Raw genomic sequence first — 17,455 nt, 5'->3', positions numbered from 1 at the left:
TAGTGTAGAAATAAAATTTTGGGTTATTTTCTGCTTTTTATGCAAATCATTAAAACTTGAAACATAGTTTCTTTGTACTGTTCTCCCCTTTGGTAGAATCACCCTTTTTTCTCTGAGGTGTTGTTTATAAGAAAGTAAGTAATCCTGAACTGCTAATCAACAGATGGCATTTTCAGCAAGACAATAATACAGTCTCATCCAGGAATCAGATTGGTTAAAGATTTGGTTTGGCTAAAGATTGAGAGGTCAAGAGGGCGAAAGTAAGAGGAAGAGAAGGAGGGAGTGAGTTGGGAGGGTAGGTGAGAGCTAGATTGTAGAGAGCTTTGAAATGCCATGTCAGAAGGGTTAGACTTTATGCTATAGGTAATGGGAACCATTGATTTTTGAGCAAGATAGGATAAGTCACTTGACAGGACTGTAATTTTGAAAAATGTATCCAGTGGTATATAGACTTGTTCAGTTAGGGATGTGTGTGTGCTGTTACTCTCTATGGCAGTGCTCGGGATGGCCATCGTTCGTTACTTTTCTCCACTGAGCCTAGATTTAGCTTTAGTATTTTTCTCCGGCTAGCACTCCATGTAGCCAGTTCTAGTTGATGATAATTGGAGAACTCTGTCATCCCTGGTTGAGAGGGTAGAAACACTGGTGGCACAGACCATACTGTCTGTTTGAATAGTTCAGGTCTGAGAAGATGTGTCCTTGAATTAGAACAGTGGCAGTGGGACTGGAAAGTAAATGGTGACGTATGAGAAATTCAAGTAAAATTGTCTGGCTGGCTTAACTAGATGTTGAATTTCGGAAATGGAAGGAGGGAGAAATAAAAGATCCAATTACACTCCATAGTCTTAGAATTTAGGGTGTGTCTAGTATACCCTTAGTTTATGGAGGCGGGGGAGATAAATGACTGTGGGGGTATTGTTAGCACAGGACCCCAAATACTCTGTCCCCAGGAGACCTGTCTTAAAGCTAGTTTATTCCTACTGGGAAAAATTGCTACATATTCTGCATGTATTTGCAAAAAAAGAAACCTGTATTTCAAAGTCATTTCTTTTATGTTTTCTACTTTGTTAGAACGCTTTTTTTTTTTTTTTGAAACACTTATTTATTTTTTGAGAGACAGAGTGAGCAGGAGAGGGGCAGAGAGAGAGGGATTCACAGATTCCGAAGCTGGCTCCAGGCTTGAGCTGTGAGCACAGAGTCCAATGGGGGGCTCGAACTCACGAACCATGAGATCATGACCTGAGCCAAAGTCGGATGTTTAACTGACTGAGGCACCCAAGCACCCCAGAGCTTTTTTATTTGTAGATTTGCAGTCGAGTTGTTTCTCTGGTGTTATAGTGATTATCTGATAATAAAGCCAAATTTATCTTTGGCTAAAGAGTATATATGTAAACATGTTCCAAGACATGTTTGAGAGTCAGAGATTCTCCTCATAATTTGTGTTGGCATTTTTTGACTTCCTGTTTTCTGTCCTGGACGGTGAGCTCCTTTAGTATACTATCTGATTTGTTTCTGCTTCCAGGGCCTTGCCCTGTGCCTCGAACATAATCTTTTAAAAATTGAACCATGATGGCGTTGTCTCTGAGTTCTTCTATTTTTTGAATAGTCAAAGAATCTGAGTCTAGAAGATATGACAACAAGTGATGAAAATGATGTGGCTGGATTGATAGACTATGACTGGTGTGGAGACAGTTCATCAATAGGTGTGACCACCCCACAAACACCACAGGTTGGTTATTTATTTTACTATTTAAAGCAGTGTATGTTGCCTAAATTATAAAAACATCTAGACTCTAATGTGAGTATGTATAGTAAGTCTGTGTAATATACGGTATTGGGTGTGTGCTTGCAAATTTAATGAATTCCTAAGCCATTGAAGACATTATTGAGAGATTTGTTGGAATTTGAACAAAAGGGAAGCCATTTATTTCCAAGTTGAACAAAGCCAAGATTCCATTTTAGAGCACTTTACTGTTCCTCTTTTCGCTTGTCTTTTTTCCCCCTGCCCTCCCTTCCCCTCCCCTCCCCCTTTCCAAAAATGAAGTACAGCTTACATATAGTTAACTATTTGTTAACACTGTTTTAGTGTGCAGTTCTGTGTGTTTTGACAAATGCATACAGTCCTGTGACCACCATCAAAATCAAGAACAGTTCTGTTGCCCCCTCTCCTAGAGTCCCTCATTGTAGCCATCTCCCTATTCCCCCCAACTCAGAGTAGCAACTGATCTGTTTTCTTCTCCTTTTGATAATCTTTTTTTTTTTTTTAATCTTATTTGGCATTTGTTGAACTTATTGGATGTACAGTGAATGTTATTCCTCCACTCTCTCTGAGGGGGCCACGGAGAGTGCACTCTCTTTGACAGCAGTGAAATACAGGAGCAGGTGTGCATGTTTCTACTCAGGGAAGCTCACTAGAGACTTAGAATCCAAAGTTTTTACTGGGGCTGGTTACACAGGCTCTCTATGTTGGTGGAATTCGTCACAATCACAGAAATTCTAGACTTCTAGAAGAAAAGCTGTCATTCATCATAAATCACACTGCTTGTAGTCTGTATAGTCTGGTACAGCAGGGTTTGGTGCTCCAGCCATACAAACAAACTTATCCCAACAATGTTGGGAATTTTCTAAAAGCTAGGTTACCTAGCTTCCATCCAGGACCTGCTAGGCTAACTCTTGTGTGCAGCAGGGCCCCTATTACATATGTATAAGAGTGCTACCACATATATACTTAGGAGTGGAATGAGTATCTTCAGCATTAACAGATAATGCCAGATTTTTCCCCAAAGTGGTTTTATTAAGTATACTTCAACCAGAAGTAGAAGACTGTTCCCATTGCTTTACATATTTATTAATAATTGATATTTTTGGGGCGCCTGGGTGGCGCAGTCGGTTAAGCGTCCGACTTCAGCCAGGTCACGATCTCGCGGTCCGTGAGTTCGAGCCCTGCGTCAGGCTCTGGGCTGATGGCTCGGAGCCTGGAGCCTGTTTCCGATTCTGTGTCTCCCTCTCTCTCTGCCCCTCCCCCGTTCATGCTCTGTCTCTCTCTGTCCCAAAAATAAAAAATAAAAAACGTTGAAAAAAAATTAAAAAAAAAAATAATTGATATTTTTGGCTATTTAATATTTTAATATTTAAATATTTTCTAATCTGGTGAGTATAAAGTTATATCTCCTACATTGAAAAGTCCATTCTTTCACCACCAGATCTACAGTGGTGCTTTGATCATATATCAAGTTGTCATAGGAGTGTATCTGTTTCTGGGCTATATTTTGTTTTATTGATTTTTTTTCACCAGTACTACACATCTTAATTACTTTAATTTTGTAATAGTTCTTCTCTCTGGTTGGCCAATTCTTCTTTAAGAATGTCTTGGCTACTCTTGTCCCTTTGCATTTCCATATACATTTTAGAATCATTTGGACAAACTTCACATACACTCAAAAATTGAAATAGCATTGAATTTAAGATTCAACTTGGGAAAAATTGAAATCTAGACCCTCAAATCCCCCTATCCATAAACATAGTATATCTCTTCATTTATTAGGTTTTAGTTAATTGCTTTTAATAAAGTTTTATAAATTTCCCCAGAAAGGTCTTATATTTTTATTAGATTTATTCCTAAATACTCTTATTTTTTTATTGCTGTTGGGAGTGGTAGGTCTTTTAAAATCACAGTTTTGTATCTGTTACTGGTGTATAGATATGAAATTGATTTTTGTGAATGATCTTATATTCAGTAACTTTCCTAAACTCTTAAATTCTTATAATGTGTCTGTGTATTTTTTTGAGTGTTCTGTGTACAAAAGTATATCATCTATGGGTGGCAGTTTTGTTTCTGCTTTCTAATTCTTTTATTAACATTTTTTTAATTTTTTTTTTTTTTTTTTTTTTTTTGAGTGATTGAGAGAGAGACTGTGAGCAGGAGAAGGGCAGAGAGAGAGGGAGACACAGAATCCAAGCTTCAGGCTTCAGGCTCTGAGCTGTCAGCACAGAGCCTGATACGAGGCTCGAACTCATGAACCATGAGTTCATGACTTGAGCCAAAGTCAGATGCTTAACCAACTGAACCACCCAGGCACCCCTCTTCCTTTCTAATTCTTAAACCTTTAATATCTTTTGTTTTTTTTATTACTGCACTTAGTAGACCTAGCAATATAGCAGACACTGTTTTTCCAAGTTGTAAAAAAGAATACTTCTTTTATCATTAAGTATGATGTATGTTCTCTCTTTCCCTCTTAAACCTTCCCCTTCCCACTCTCCCTCACTCTCCTTCTCCTTGTCAGCCTTCCTCTCTCTCCACTGTACCTCCCACACTGTCTTTTTCAAGTTAAGACCTGTTTTTCATTTAGTTCTGGTCTGCTAAGATTTGTTTAAATTTTTCTTTTATAGTGTTTGTTTATTTTTGAGACACAGAGTGTGAGCAGGGGAGGGGCAGAGAGGGAGGGAGACATAGAATCTGAAGCAGGCTTCAGGCTCTGAGCTGTCAGCATAGAGCCTGACGCGGGACTTTGAACTCACCAATATGCGAGATCATGACCTGAGCCTGTGTTGGACGCTTAACCAACTGAGCTACCAGGCATCCATCCCTAAGATTTGTTTAAAGTCATGAATCTTTATTGTAGAAAATACCTATTGAGAAAATCATCTATTTTTGTTTCTTTCACTAGTTGATATAATTAACTGCATTAAATAATGTAGTTTGTTATATGTTATATCAATAGTTATGATGTTAAGCCAGTCTTGTATTCTTTATATAAGCCCAGTTTACTATCTTTTTAATACACTGCTGGAGTTAGTTTGCTAATATTTTGTTTAGAATTTTTGCTTCTTTGTTCTTAAATGAAAATGTCCTATAGTTTTCTGTCTCATATAAGTCTTTTTTTCTTTTGAAAATTTTAGTTTTATTATTACAGACATTATACATGGATACATTCATCTTGTAAAACATTTAGACAATATAGAACAATGTCAAATAATGCATGAAAGTCTTTCTTCTCTACTTGCATTCTATTCCATCCATCTGATTTTGGTATTGTGATTATAGTAGTCTTCTAAAATGAATTGGGATGTGTTCCTTTTTTATTCTCTGGAATGGTTTTTAAGAGCTAGGGATTGTATTTTCCTTGAATGCATATAGGACCATGCAGAAAGTATGAATTTGGTCCCTAAAATTGCAAATTATTAAAGGAGAATTTTGCTTCTCCAGAGTTAAGCCTAGGACAGACAACATTGTTGTGCTGTCCTCTTTACAGGGCGGATTTATATTTAATTCACAGTTTGATTTTAGATTTTTTAAAATAATTTTTTTAATGTTTAATTAATTAATTATTATTTTTAATGTTTATTTATTTTTGAGACAGTGCAAGAGACAGAGTGCAAGCAGCGGAGGGGCAGACAGTGGGAGACACAGAATCTGAAGCAGACTCCAGGCTGTAAGCTCTCAGCCCAGAGCCTGATGTGGGGCTCGAACTCACAAACTGCGAGATCATGACCTGAGATGAATTCGGACGCTTAACCGACTGAGCCACTCAGTCACCCCAATGTTTATTTATTTTTGAGAGAGAGGGAGAGAGAGAGAGGAAGAGTGGGAGGGGAAGAGAGAGAGGGAGACACAGAATCTGAAGCAGGCTTTAGGCTCTGCACTGTTAGCACAAAGCCTGATGTGGGGCTCGAACCCATGAACCATGAGATCATGACCTGAGCCAAAGTCAGAGGCTTAACTGACTGAGCCACCCTGGTGCCCCTAGTTTTGTTTTGTTTTTTAAGTCTATTTGTTTTGGAGAGAGAGAAACCACAAGTGGGGGAGGGGCAGAGAGAGGGAGAGAGAGAATCCCAAGCAGGTTGTGTCCTATCAGCAGGGAGCCTGACAAAGCCTTGTCGTGGTGGTCGTGGGGCAACCGTGAGATCAAGACCTGAGCTGAAGTCGGATGCTTCACTGACCGAGCCACCCCACCCTGCCTTTCATTTTAGTTATAGCCCTCTCTGGCTTTTCATGAGCACTTTGGTTCTAACTTACCACCTTGCGTAGGCCTAAGGCTTCCATGGCTGTTAACGTCCGTGCTGCCGGTTATCCGAGGTGGTAGGTAGATGGCCTTAGAGCAATGGACAGCTTCAGCCTTTATTATATCTCTGGATTCATGTTCCTCTTCTTAGTTTAGCCTCTGAGGATTTTCCTTACTTTTTTGCAAGCTCAACCATAAATCCAAAATGATTAAAAACTATTTTGTATGCAACATTTCTGTTAAGAGTATTTTAACATGGTTTTTCTGCTGTAATCACTAAACACTTAGTTTTTGGTACACATTAGAGACAAACCATGGGAATCTAGGCATGGGAAACAATTCCTCAGGGATTTAATTGTGACCATTCTCAGTATTGCCTGAGATCTGGGTGTGTTTGATTTAACACTCAGCCTAAAACATGTTGAAAATGATCTGTCAGTAGAACAGACTAAAGTGATCAACGTGTACTAAAGAGAATTGAATATACATTTTTAAATTTCCTGGTATTGCCAATAATATCCTTTTGAGAGTATTTCATTTTAGTAAAAATGGTGCATGGTAATTTGCAAATGATTAAGGCATGTTGTAGAGAAATTGACTTTTCTTCTTCTTCATTGTGCTTTATCCAGTAACTTTTTTTTTTTTCCAGTTTGCCAAGCATTGGACAGAATCAAATGGTCTGGAATCTAAATCATTAACTCCAGTATTATGCAGAACATCTGCCAATAAATTAAAGAACAAAGAGAATGTATATACGCCTAAGTCTGCTGTAAAGAATGATGAGTGCTTTGTATTTCCTGAGCCAAAGACTCCAGTTAATAAGAACCAGCATAAGAGAGAAATACTCTCCACACCAAATCATTACACTACACCCTCAAAAGGTATTTGCTATATGTACTGATCAGTGGTAAAGTACCTTCAAATTCTATTCTTACCATCTAAGCACATAATAGGTCAGAAATGGCTAGCATTGCCCTCAGGAATTTATGCTTTTTTTGTCCTATATTATTTGCATTGGTTGAAATGAAAGCATATTAGTCAACTTCTATTGATATTTCTTCTCTTTTTCACATATGTAAAGTTGAAGTATAGCATCATAGAATATCAAAGCCGAAAGGCAAGTTAGAGCTCATTTCATCCACCTGTTTTTTTCACAGCTGAAGAACACAAGGCTCAGATGAGTGATTTGCCCAAGGTCATATATCCAGATTTAGACTTTGTTTTCTCCTTTGCCCCCACTTATGGTGACTAAAACTGAAGTCTCTGCTGAGCCCTGAGATCTCACTCATCTGGATCTCTAGTTCTGGTATCTGATCCTGCTCTTGCTCATATTTCAGAAGCACTCATAGTCATGTCCTTCTAGAGATCTAGATCTGCGTCCAGATATTACAACTTTCTCATTGTCCTTGGTTTCCTTATCAGCTCAGTCATCACCAATTATTTAAGTGGTTTCTTTTATGACACCTCAGTGTTTTCTTGCTGGCCTCATTTAGGCGCATTCTATTTTGTCAGTTCCTAGAACTGAACCCAGTTTTCTAGTGCTGGGTCTCATCAGGATAAGACTGTAAGCATCATGAGAGTAGAGATTCTGTCTGCCATTTTTGCAACATGGCATAGTATATGGTAGGGGTCGTCTTTATTGTCTGGTACTTAGTAGGTGCCCAGTGCCTGGTATATAGTGGGGCCATATCTGTTGAAAGAAAGAATGAATTAGAGAGAGCCTGAAGGAGTTTTATTTATTGTGATCTAGTCTATGTCACTTTTTAAAAAATTGTTATTTTTAGAGAGCGTGATCGTGAGTGGCGGAGAGGGGCAGAGGGAGAGGAAGAGAGAGAGAGAGAGAGAGAGAGAGAGAGAGAGAGAGAGAGAGAATGAATGAATCTTAAGCAGGCTCCACGTACAGCTTGGAGCCTGACACAGGGCTCGTTCCCACGACCCTGGGATCATGACCTGAGCCCAAATTGAGAGTCGGATGCTCAACTGACTGAGACACCTAGGTGCCCCCATGTCACTTTTTAAAATGACTCCTAAACCTTTTTGGGCTTTTTTTCTAGCAATTGTAACCTACTCTTGTTTTATGTTAAGAGTCTAATGAACCCAAACTCTAAGACCTTGCCATGTGAAGTGCTGCTAAATCATGTCCTGCCATTGTGCTTCTAATTTGCTAATGGGCCTGATAGCCAGTTCCAGAGCTCTACTTCTTGTAAAGATATTATGATCAACTTTGTCAGAATATTTACTGGAAGTTCTGTTATTCTGTTAATTGCATTCTCTCGTTCATCAGCTCAAACAACACTTTCCCCAGAATTGTGAAGCTAGCTAGTTTGGTGTGATAAGTATGTATAGCTGCCTGGGGTTGTTATGAGGGTTCAGTGAGGTAACGTTTGGATACTAAGGTCGGATGTTACTAGTAGTAGCTGCTATTGCATTTTTTTCCTAATGGGGTATTTCTCTTCTGTTACTTGTTAATATAGCTACAGTATCGTTTGTGAATCGGGGTTGGGTAGGGAGATAAGATGGACTTTAACTCATTGAGGGATTTTTTTTTTTTTTAATTTTAAATGTTTATTTATTTTTGAGAGAGACAGAGACAGACTGTGAGCGGATTAGGGGCAGAGAGAGAGGGAGACACAGAATCCGAAGCAGGCTCCAGGCTCCGAACTGTCAGCACAGAGCCCGATGCGGGGTTCAAACCCACGAGCTGTGAGATCATGACCTGAGCTGAAGTTGGAGGCTCAATAGACTGAGCCACCCAGGCGCCCCAGAGGGCTTTTTTTTTTTTTTTAAGCCTTTGATGCTTATAGTTCCTTCTATTATTGAGTATGTGTTTTTAACTTAAAAAAATTTTTTTTAATGTTTATCTTTGAGAGAGAGAGAGAGACAGAGTGTGAGCGGGGGAGGGACAGAGAGAGAGAGAGGGAGACACAGAATCTGAAGCAGGCTTCAGGCTCTGAGCTGTCAGCACAGAGCCCGACACGGGGCTTGAACCCACAAACCATGAGATTATGATCTGGGCTGAAGTTGGATGCTTAACCAACTTAGCCACCCAAGCGCCCTGTGTGTTTTAACTTTTTATGTAATTCTGAAAGTTTTGAAACATGGATAGTTTGGAATTTATAATCTTAATGTATCATCAGTTTGCATAGAAAACTTCCTCTCAGTTTGTGAGAAAGATTGTGTTGGTCTAAAGTTATTATTGGCTATTTTTCTTTAAACATAAGAGCCACCTACAGAAGCTACTGGCTAAAGCCCCGATTGATAGCTTCCATTAGTGCTGTGTACTTTACTTTCTTTCATCTGAGTCATTTTTCACATAAGCATTAATCACTTTTCTTAATCTGGTACAATACAGTCAGCAATACTTCATCAACGAGTAACTATGTATAATAGTAGATACTCCTTGTATACAAAGATGAAAATATTTTCAGAGATACTGTTTTCTTGTTCTCATGGAACCAGTGAAAATAGTCCTGATAGTCATAAACAAAACAAAACAAAATCTTTAATGTCATCTTAAAAACTTGATATCATATGCTTGTTATAAAGTGTTGTTCCTTTTAAAGGGTATGTAACTTTTAGATCATAAACAAAAAGTTAACTAAACAGTGGTAACCAGATTTGTTATTGTGAATTTGTCACAAATTATCTGGATACAAATACCCTACTAGAATGAAACACAAAATTCTAGAATAGAATTTATATTCTAGAATATAAAAATAACAAAAGCTCACACTGTTTAAAGCTTTTGTCAAGCCTTCATGGGGACTGTTCTCTTTGCCTAACAGGAGTTGAGTAGGGCAAAGAATTGAATGAATACCTCTCAATACTATTTTGAATTAAAAGCACAAATTGGATCCTTGTATAAATACAGATTGACTTTTGTTTGTAGAAAGGAGAATCAGTAGTCATAAAATCTGTATTTATATGATCTATTTAAATTTGTCATATAATATTTATAATAAAATTTTAATCATGGACTCGGTTTTGCAGTGAAGGAAAAGAAGAGCCACACATGCAAAGCCAGAATGATTTTGTTTTTATTATAAATCACATGGAAATAATTCTTTAAATAAGTAGAGCCTTAACACCACTGGCCAAGTGATTACAGTATTTCTGAGTCAATGAATAAGTGATGTATGCATTATTGACAGAAATTTTGAAACCATAATATGTCAGCTACATATGGTTTGTGTTTGTTGTTTTTCTAATAGCCAGAAACCAGTGCCTGAAAGAAACTCCAGTTAAAATGCCAATAAATTCAGCAGGAACAGAGAAGTTAATGACAGGTGTCATTAGCCCTGAGAGGCGGTAAGTGTTCTGTTTTTTAGATTCTTTGATCTCTAGTATATGTAGCCAGATTTTCTTTTTTCACGTATGATCAGCCTGATTAAGGTAACAAGCCATTGTGTAAATTATGTCGGAGACTGCAGAAATGTCTAGCTGAATGCGAATGGTCTATGGCCATTACTGTAGCTGTTGTTGCTGCCTTCCTCATGGGGAAGAAATCTGAAACTCTTCAGCAGTAGGACTGGCATCTTAACGTACAGCAGCTTGGGAAGACAGTGGCTCTGGCCCCATCCACATAGTCCCCTTTCTGAGGCCCATCTTTTCTGATGCTTCTCCTGGTAGAGTGTAGACATCCACTGATAGCAGTTCTTCATATAGTAAAGATACCAACTGGTGTGTCAAAGAAAACTCATCCCTCTTGTATGGACATGGATTTGGCAGCATTGGCGTCCCTTCATTGTCTTTATTTTTTAATTTTAAAAAATGTTTATATTATTTATTTAAGTAATCCCTGCGTCCTGTGTGGGGCTCGAACTCACGACCCTGAAATCAAGAGTTGCATGCTCCTCTGAGCGAGCCAGCCAGACGCCCCTCATCGTCTATAATAGCTATTTTTTTATTTTTATTTTTAAATGTTTTTAAAGTTTATTTTGAGAGAGAGAAAGATAGTATAGGCACATGAACAGGGTCAGGGGCAGGGAAGAGAGAGAGGGAGAGAGGATCCCAAGCAGGCTCCACACTGTCAGCACAGAGCATGACATGGGGCATGATCAGACACTTAACCAACTGAGTCACCAAGGCACCCCTATAATAGCTATGTTTTATTTATTAAAAAAATTTTTTTTAATGTTTATTTATTTTTGAGAGAGAGAGAGAGAGACTGAGTGTGAACAGGTGAGGGACAGAGAGAGAGAGGGAGACACAGAATCTGAAGCAGGCTCCAGGCTCTGAACTGTCAGTACAAAGCCCGACGTGGGGCTCAAACCCACAAACTGCAAGATCATGACCTGAGTGAAAGTCGGATGCTTAACCGACAGAGGCACCCAGGCACCCCAGTGTAATAGCTATTTTTTAAAGAAGGATCCATTTTGAGGGCAGTTGAGGAAATTAGACTGTGAACTAGATATTAGACAGTACTGTGGCATTATTATCAATTTTCTTGATGGTATTGTGGTTATGTAGAAAATGTCGTTATTTGTTGGGTATGTGTGCTGAAGTGTTTCAGAGTGAAGTCTCATAGTATCTTCAGATGGGTTACCTTTAGATGGTTCAGCAAAAATGTGCATATATTTAATGTATTCATTTATATATGTAGAGAAGGCAAATGTGGTGAGACATTAACAACTGTTGAATCTAAGAGGGTATATATATGGGGTTCATTGTACTCTTCACCCAACTTTTCTGTATATTTTTTTTTAAAAAGCTAGGGGAAAAATAGTTTTGCCAAGGGGCAGTTGGCTGAGGGGAGGGGTGATGGCTGTGTTCCAGTGGGAGATGGCTTTTGTGTTTCCTGAGTAGTGAGATGGACTGGCCTTGGCATTCGCCTTGGCATTCGCCTTGGCATACTTGAACGGCTTGTGACAGCCCCGACTGGCAGGAGGCCCAGTTTTACTCATGGATTTTTTTTCTTTTTAAGATGTCGCTCAGTGGAACTGGATCTCAACCAAGCACATGTAGAAGATACTCCAAAAAGAAAAGGAACCAAAGTGTTTGGGAGCCTTGAAAGGGGATTGGATAAGGTTATCACTGTGCTTACCAGGAGCAGAAGGAAGGGCTCTGCCAAAGATGGGCCAAGAAGACTAAAGGTAAGTGCACTGGAATTCTTTAGTATGGATTTCAGAAGCTGGCTGCTAACCAGACTATTTTTCTTTTCCAAGAGAAGTACTGAATGAATGAATGAATGAATGAATGAATGATTTTTTATTTTATGCGTTTTGATGCAGTGGGCTTTGAGAATGCAGAGGTAAATTATACAAACTTGCTCTTTCCAAGGAGCGAATAACTATAATCCAAATATTCAAGTGGAGAGATTAATCACAGAAGCAATATGGAGGCAGGGAAACATGGGGCATATGGAGGAACTGAGAGCTGCCTTAAGGATGGGGACTTGAGCTTAATTGTCATATCTCTGACATGTAGAAGAGTCTCTGACACATGGATATCTCTGTAGGCCCTCACAAAATATTTGAATGCATGGGAAGTGAATTTGAACTTTGAGTGTGGTGTATGTGAAGAAAATACTGAGCAGCACACTGGGAAGGTAGGCTGAGAGGTCCTCACAGGCCTAAGAGGTTTGGAACTTTGATAGTCCTGTCATGCTTCAAAGGCTTAATGTGTCAGTGGTATGGGCGATATGTTCAATGGGGAAAGGAAAGGGAAAAGAAGTGATTAGTAGATATAAAATACTTCTTACTCTCTTGGATTCTCTCTGAGCATTCCTTCAAACATCTAATGAATGACATTTTTGTTTGGGGGAAGTAAGAGGTACAGGTATAAATAAGACTCCACTTGGAAATGACATAGCCCATGTCATTGAGGATCTCATAGAGTGGCAGTGAAGACAGGCAGGGATATTACTCTGTGCTGTAATAAAAACATGTTCCAAGAGGAGGGAAGAGGAGATGGTAGTGCTCTGTGATTTGGGGACTGGGTCTCTTCAGGTTTTGCACTGAGACTCTCATTTGGGACAAATCTGGGCCTGTTTGGGGAAGGAAAATGATGAGCTGTTGGATAGAAGTGTGCTTCCGGGGAGAATATTCAGATATGTCCTGTTTTAAAGTGGAAGAAGATAGGACTTATCCATTAATATCTGTTGCCTGTTGAACTTGTATAATGTACTGAAAAGTTTTGCATATGGTTGTTTATTAGGTATATTTTGTTCTTTTGTTCTAAGATTTCTGTAGATGGAGACAGTTATGAAATATTTCAAACACTGACATTGGGATCAAGAACACCATAGTGCTGGGGCGCCAGGGTGCCTCGGTTGGTTAAGTGTCCAACTTCAGCTCAGGTCATAATCTCATGGTTCATGGGTTCAAGCCCCGTGTCGGGCTCTGTGCTGACAGCTCAGAGCTTGGAGCCTGCTTCAGATTCCATGTCTCCCTCTCTCTCTGCCCCTCCCCTGCTTGTGCTCTGTCTCTTTCTCAAACATGAATAAACGTTAAAAAAAAAAAAATTAAGAAAACCATAGTGCCATTTTCCTGAAAAACATTAGATAAAGAAAATTAAGGAAACATGTCCAATCATATACATTATTGAGAAGCTAAGCAGTTGTCAAATACTAGTGGATAATACCCTAAAAATGTTCACCTGTGTAAATTGGTTGGCCCCTGAATGCATTTTCCAGTAGGAGCTGCTAAGATGTTAGTTGATTTTCCAGGGATTCTCCACTACTTCCAGGATGTAGGAGAAAAACCACAGATTGGGAATGAGAAGACCTGAGTTCTAGCTTCAGCTTCGTACTTTGTAGCTTGGATAAGTCGTTTTATCCCTGCCTGCCTCAATTTCCTTATTTGTAAAAACTGGAGATAATTTCTACCCCAGCACCTTCATAGAGCCGGGATGCATAAATAAAGCTGCCTCTGTGAAATATACGCGAAATGCTCTATTATATAAGGTATTCCAGTTTTTTTAAAAATTTTTATTACTGAAGTATAGTTGACATACCATGTTACATCAGTTTCATGTGTACAACATAGTGACTTCATGATTGTGTACATTATGCAGTGCTCACCATGATGAGTGTGGTTATCATCTGGCACCATACTATGTTATTAAAATGTTTTTGACTGTATTCCCTATGCTGTACTTTTCAGAGAGAGAGCATATGCACAAGTGGGGAAATGGGGCAGAGAGAGAGAGAGAGAGAGAGAGAGAAAGAGAATCTTAAGTAGGCTTCATGCTTAGTGTGGAGTCTGATATGCGGCTCTATCCCACAACCCTGGGGTCATGCTTGAACCTAAATCAAGAGTCAGATGCTCAACTGACTGAGCCACCCAGGCATACCAAAGGTGTTCCAGTGTTGACTGAAATTATCATCCATGTTGAGCATTTTTAACCCTAATGTAGCAGAACCATAGTCCTCATTAACACACATCTAACATCAGAAACTTGATCTAACTTTGGATCTGTAACCCTTTTAAATGGTTTAAGTTTTTGCAGAACTGCAGGCCTCGCTTTAGGAAATTTGTTTCATTTTTTCTACCTACTTCTTTTTATTTTTTAATGTTTATTTATTCATTTTTGAGAGAGAGAAAGAGAGGCACAAGTGGGAGAGGAGCAGAGAGAGAGAGGGAAACACAGAATCTGAAGCAGGCTCTGAGCTGTCAGCACAGAGCCTGACACGGGGCTCAAACCCACAAACCGCGAGATCATGACCTGAGACAAAGTCAGACTCTTACCCGACTGAGCCACCCAGGCGCCCTTCTACCTATTTCTTACATTAAAAAATTATAAACTTAGAAAAGTTAGAAGGATGGTACAAAGAACACCTTAGTTTGTTAAGATGAAGATCATGTATAGTTAAGCCTCTTGTAGGCTTTTTTACAGATTGTTGAAAAAAATCTGAAATTTGAACAGATAAATTAGGATTAATTTTTTTAAATGTTTATTTATTTATTTTGAGAGAGAGAGAGAGAGAGAGAGAGAGAGAGAGAGCATGTGCACAAACGGGAGGGGCAGAGACAGAAGGAGAGAGAGAATCCCAAGCAAGCTCCATGCTGACAGTGCAGAGCCTGACATGGGGCTCGATCTCACAAACCATGAGATCATCACCTGAGCCGAAATCAAGAGTTGGATGGCACCCAGGCGCCCCAGATTAATTCTTTATTTTACACAAGGAATCGCTTAAATTGTATTTGGAAGTGTTCTGTATATTATCTTGACAAAGCCAATTTAGTTTGGTGAAACAGCCCTGGATGGGGACCCAGCAGACAGAGGGTCCTTGTCATAGCTGTGCCACTTGTTCCTTTTATAACTTGAAGCTGGGTCCCTAAACTCTGGTCATTGAACACTCACCTGCAGATGGGCATATCACCTGCACTGCTATTTATCTGGTATTTTCTTTATACTGACTCTTAAAAAAAAAAAAAAGATTTATAGAGGTATAATTGACCTAAATAAATGATCTGTACCTCTTAAAAATGTGTGATTAATATACTTTGGCATTATATAGACACCTGTGAAACTGTCAACACAATCAGGAAGACTAGCTTTTTAAAATCTTAAGTCTATTTATTTAAAATTTGTTTATTTATTTATTTTGAAAGTGAGCGAGTGAGTGCAAATGGAGGGGCAGAAAGAGAGGTGAACAGAGGACCTGAAGTGGGCTCTGTACTGACAGCAGAGAGCCCAATGTGTGGCTCAAACTCATGAACTGTTAGACTATGACCTAAGCTGAAGTTGGACTCAAATTTTTAATTTTTTTTTACATTTATTTTTGAGAGAGAGAGATTGAGAGAGAGAGAGAGAGAAACAGTGCGAGTAGGGGAGTGGCAGATAGAGAAGGAGACACACAATCTGAAATAAGCTCCAGGCTCCAAGCTGTCAGCACGGAGCCTGATGTGGGGCTTGAACCCATGAACTGTGAGATCATGACCTGAACTGAAGTCAGACTCTTAACTGACTGAGCTACCCAGGTGTCTGATCTTAAGTTTACTTTTAAAGCAACTATATGTTACTAGTTTTTGCTGATTATGTTTTTCTAAATCAGATTGGAACAAATATATAAATACTAAATAAAAATACAGTTGACCCTTGAATGACATGGGTTTGAACTGCATGGGTCACTTACATGTGTATTGTTTTAAACAGGTATATTGGGAAAATTTGGGGGGGACTTGCAACAATTTGGAAAAACTCAAAAACGGCGTGGCCTAGAAATATCAAAAAAATTAAGAAAAAGATATGTAGATGTTAGTCTATTTGATCATTTACCCTACCATAAGATATAAACAGATATAAAAAGTTAAAATTTATCATAACTTATGCACACAAACACATACTGTACATGGTGCCATTCACAGTTGAGAGAAATGTAAACAAACTTAAAGATGCAGTATTAAATCATAACTGCATAAAATCAACTGTAATATGCTTTACTACTGTAATAATTTCGTAGCTATTCTTCTGCTGCTCTTGCGGTGAGCTTGTGTTGTGAGTATCTGCTTAAAAACGCCGTGTGATGCTAATCGTCTCCATGTGAGCAATTGGTCCCTTCAGTGAATTGCATATCACAGTCAAAAATGATCTTTTGTGGTTCTTGCATATTTTTCACATTTAAATACGTTTAAAATGTATAAATCACGTGTAGCGCAATGCCGTACACCTTGAGTAACACCAGAGGACCTGTATGAAGTGCCAGTAGTGATGCTGGATGTGCTCCCGAGAAGCAGAGAGAAGTCATGACTTTACAAGAAAAAGTTGAATTGCTTGATATGTACCATAGATTGATGTCTGTGGCTGCGGTTGCCCACCATTTCCAGATAAATGAATCCAGTGTAAGGACCATTGTTTAAAAAAAAGAAAAGGGAAGCTCATGAAGTCATTGTGGCAGCTATGCCAACAGGCACAAAAACCTTGCATTTTTTGCAAAATACTTTTTTTTAATCTCGTATTGAAAATGCAGCTTTAACGTGGGTGTAGGATTGCTGTAAGAAGGGCATACCTCTAAGCTTTATATGATTTGAGAAAAGATGAAGTCATGTTATGACTACTTAAAACAAAAAGAAGGTGAGGTATCTAAAGCTGGAGAATTTAATGCCAGCAAAGCATGGTTTGATGATTTTAGAAAGAGATTTGGTTTAAAAAATGTTAAGATAAGGGGCACCTGGGTGGCTCAGTCGGTTGAGTGTCGGCTTGGGTCATGATCTCGCAGTTGACTAGTTCGAGCCCCGCATTAGGCTCTGTGCTGACAGCTCAGAGCCTGGAGCCTGCTTCGGATTCTGTGTCTCCCTCTCTGCCTCTCCCCCGCTCATGCTCTGTCTCTCTCTGTCTCAAAAATAAAGATAAACATTAAAAAAAAAAAAAAAAGTTAAGATAACAAGAGAAGCAACTTCTGCTGACCAAGAGGCAGTAGATACTGGTTCCCAGATGCCATTAAGAAAATCATTGAGGAAAAAGAATATCTTCCTGAATAGCAGACAAAATTACCCTATTCCGGAAAAAAA

At 39.0% G+C, this 17,455-nt stretch overlaps 1 protein-coding gene across 4 annotated transcripts in view; it reads left to right on the top strand.

Moving 5' to 3' along the window:
- MELK (maternal embryonic leucine zipper kinase) overlaps nt 1–17,455 on the top strand; it is a 99,498-nt gene that overhangs the window by 69,082 nt on the left and 12,961 nt on the right. For all 4 annotated transcript variants that reach the window (XR_009251597.1, XM_058694902.1, XM_058694901.1 and 1 more), the window contains exons 13-16: nt 1,607–1,729; nt 6,652–6,883; nt 10,214–10,310; nt 11,926–12,094. Coding sequence is in view for 3 of the 4 variants with exons in the window: in XM_058694902.1 (XP_058550885.1) it covers nt 1,607–1,729; nt 6,652–6,883; nt 10,214–10,310; nt 11,926–12,094 (621 nt within the window). In the remaining variant the exon portion in view is untranslated. The remainder of the gene's footprint in view (nt 1–1,606; nt 1,730–6,651; nt 6,884–10,213; nt 10,311–11,925; nt 12,095–17,455) is intronic.

This window comes from Neofelis nebulosa, chromosome 12 (genome assembly GCF_028018385.1).
Source record: "Neofelis nebulosa isolate mNeoNeb1 chromosome 12, mNeoNeb1.pri, whole genome shotgun sequence".
In the NCBI taxonomy this organism is placed as follows: domain Eukaryota; kingdom Metazoa; phylum Chordata; class Mammalia; order Carnivora; family Felidae; genus Neofelis; species Neofelis nebulosa.
Note: the sequence above shows the minus strand (reverse complement) of the source record. Positions and strands in the feature narration are given on the sequence as shown.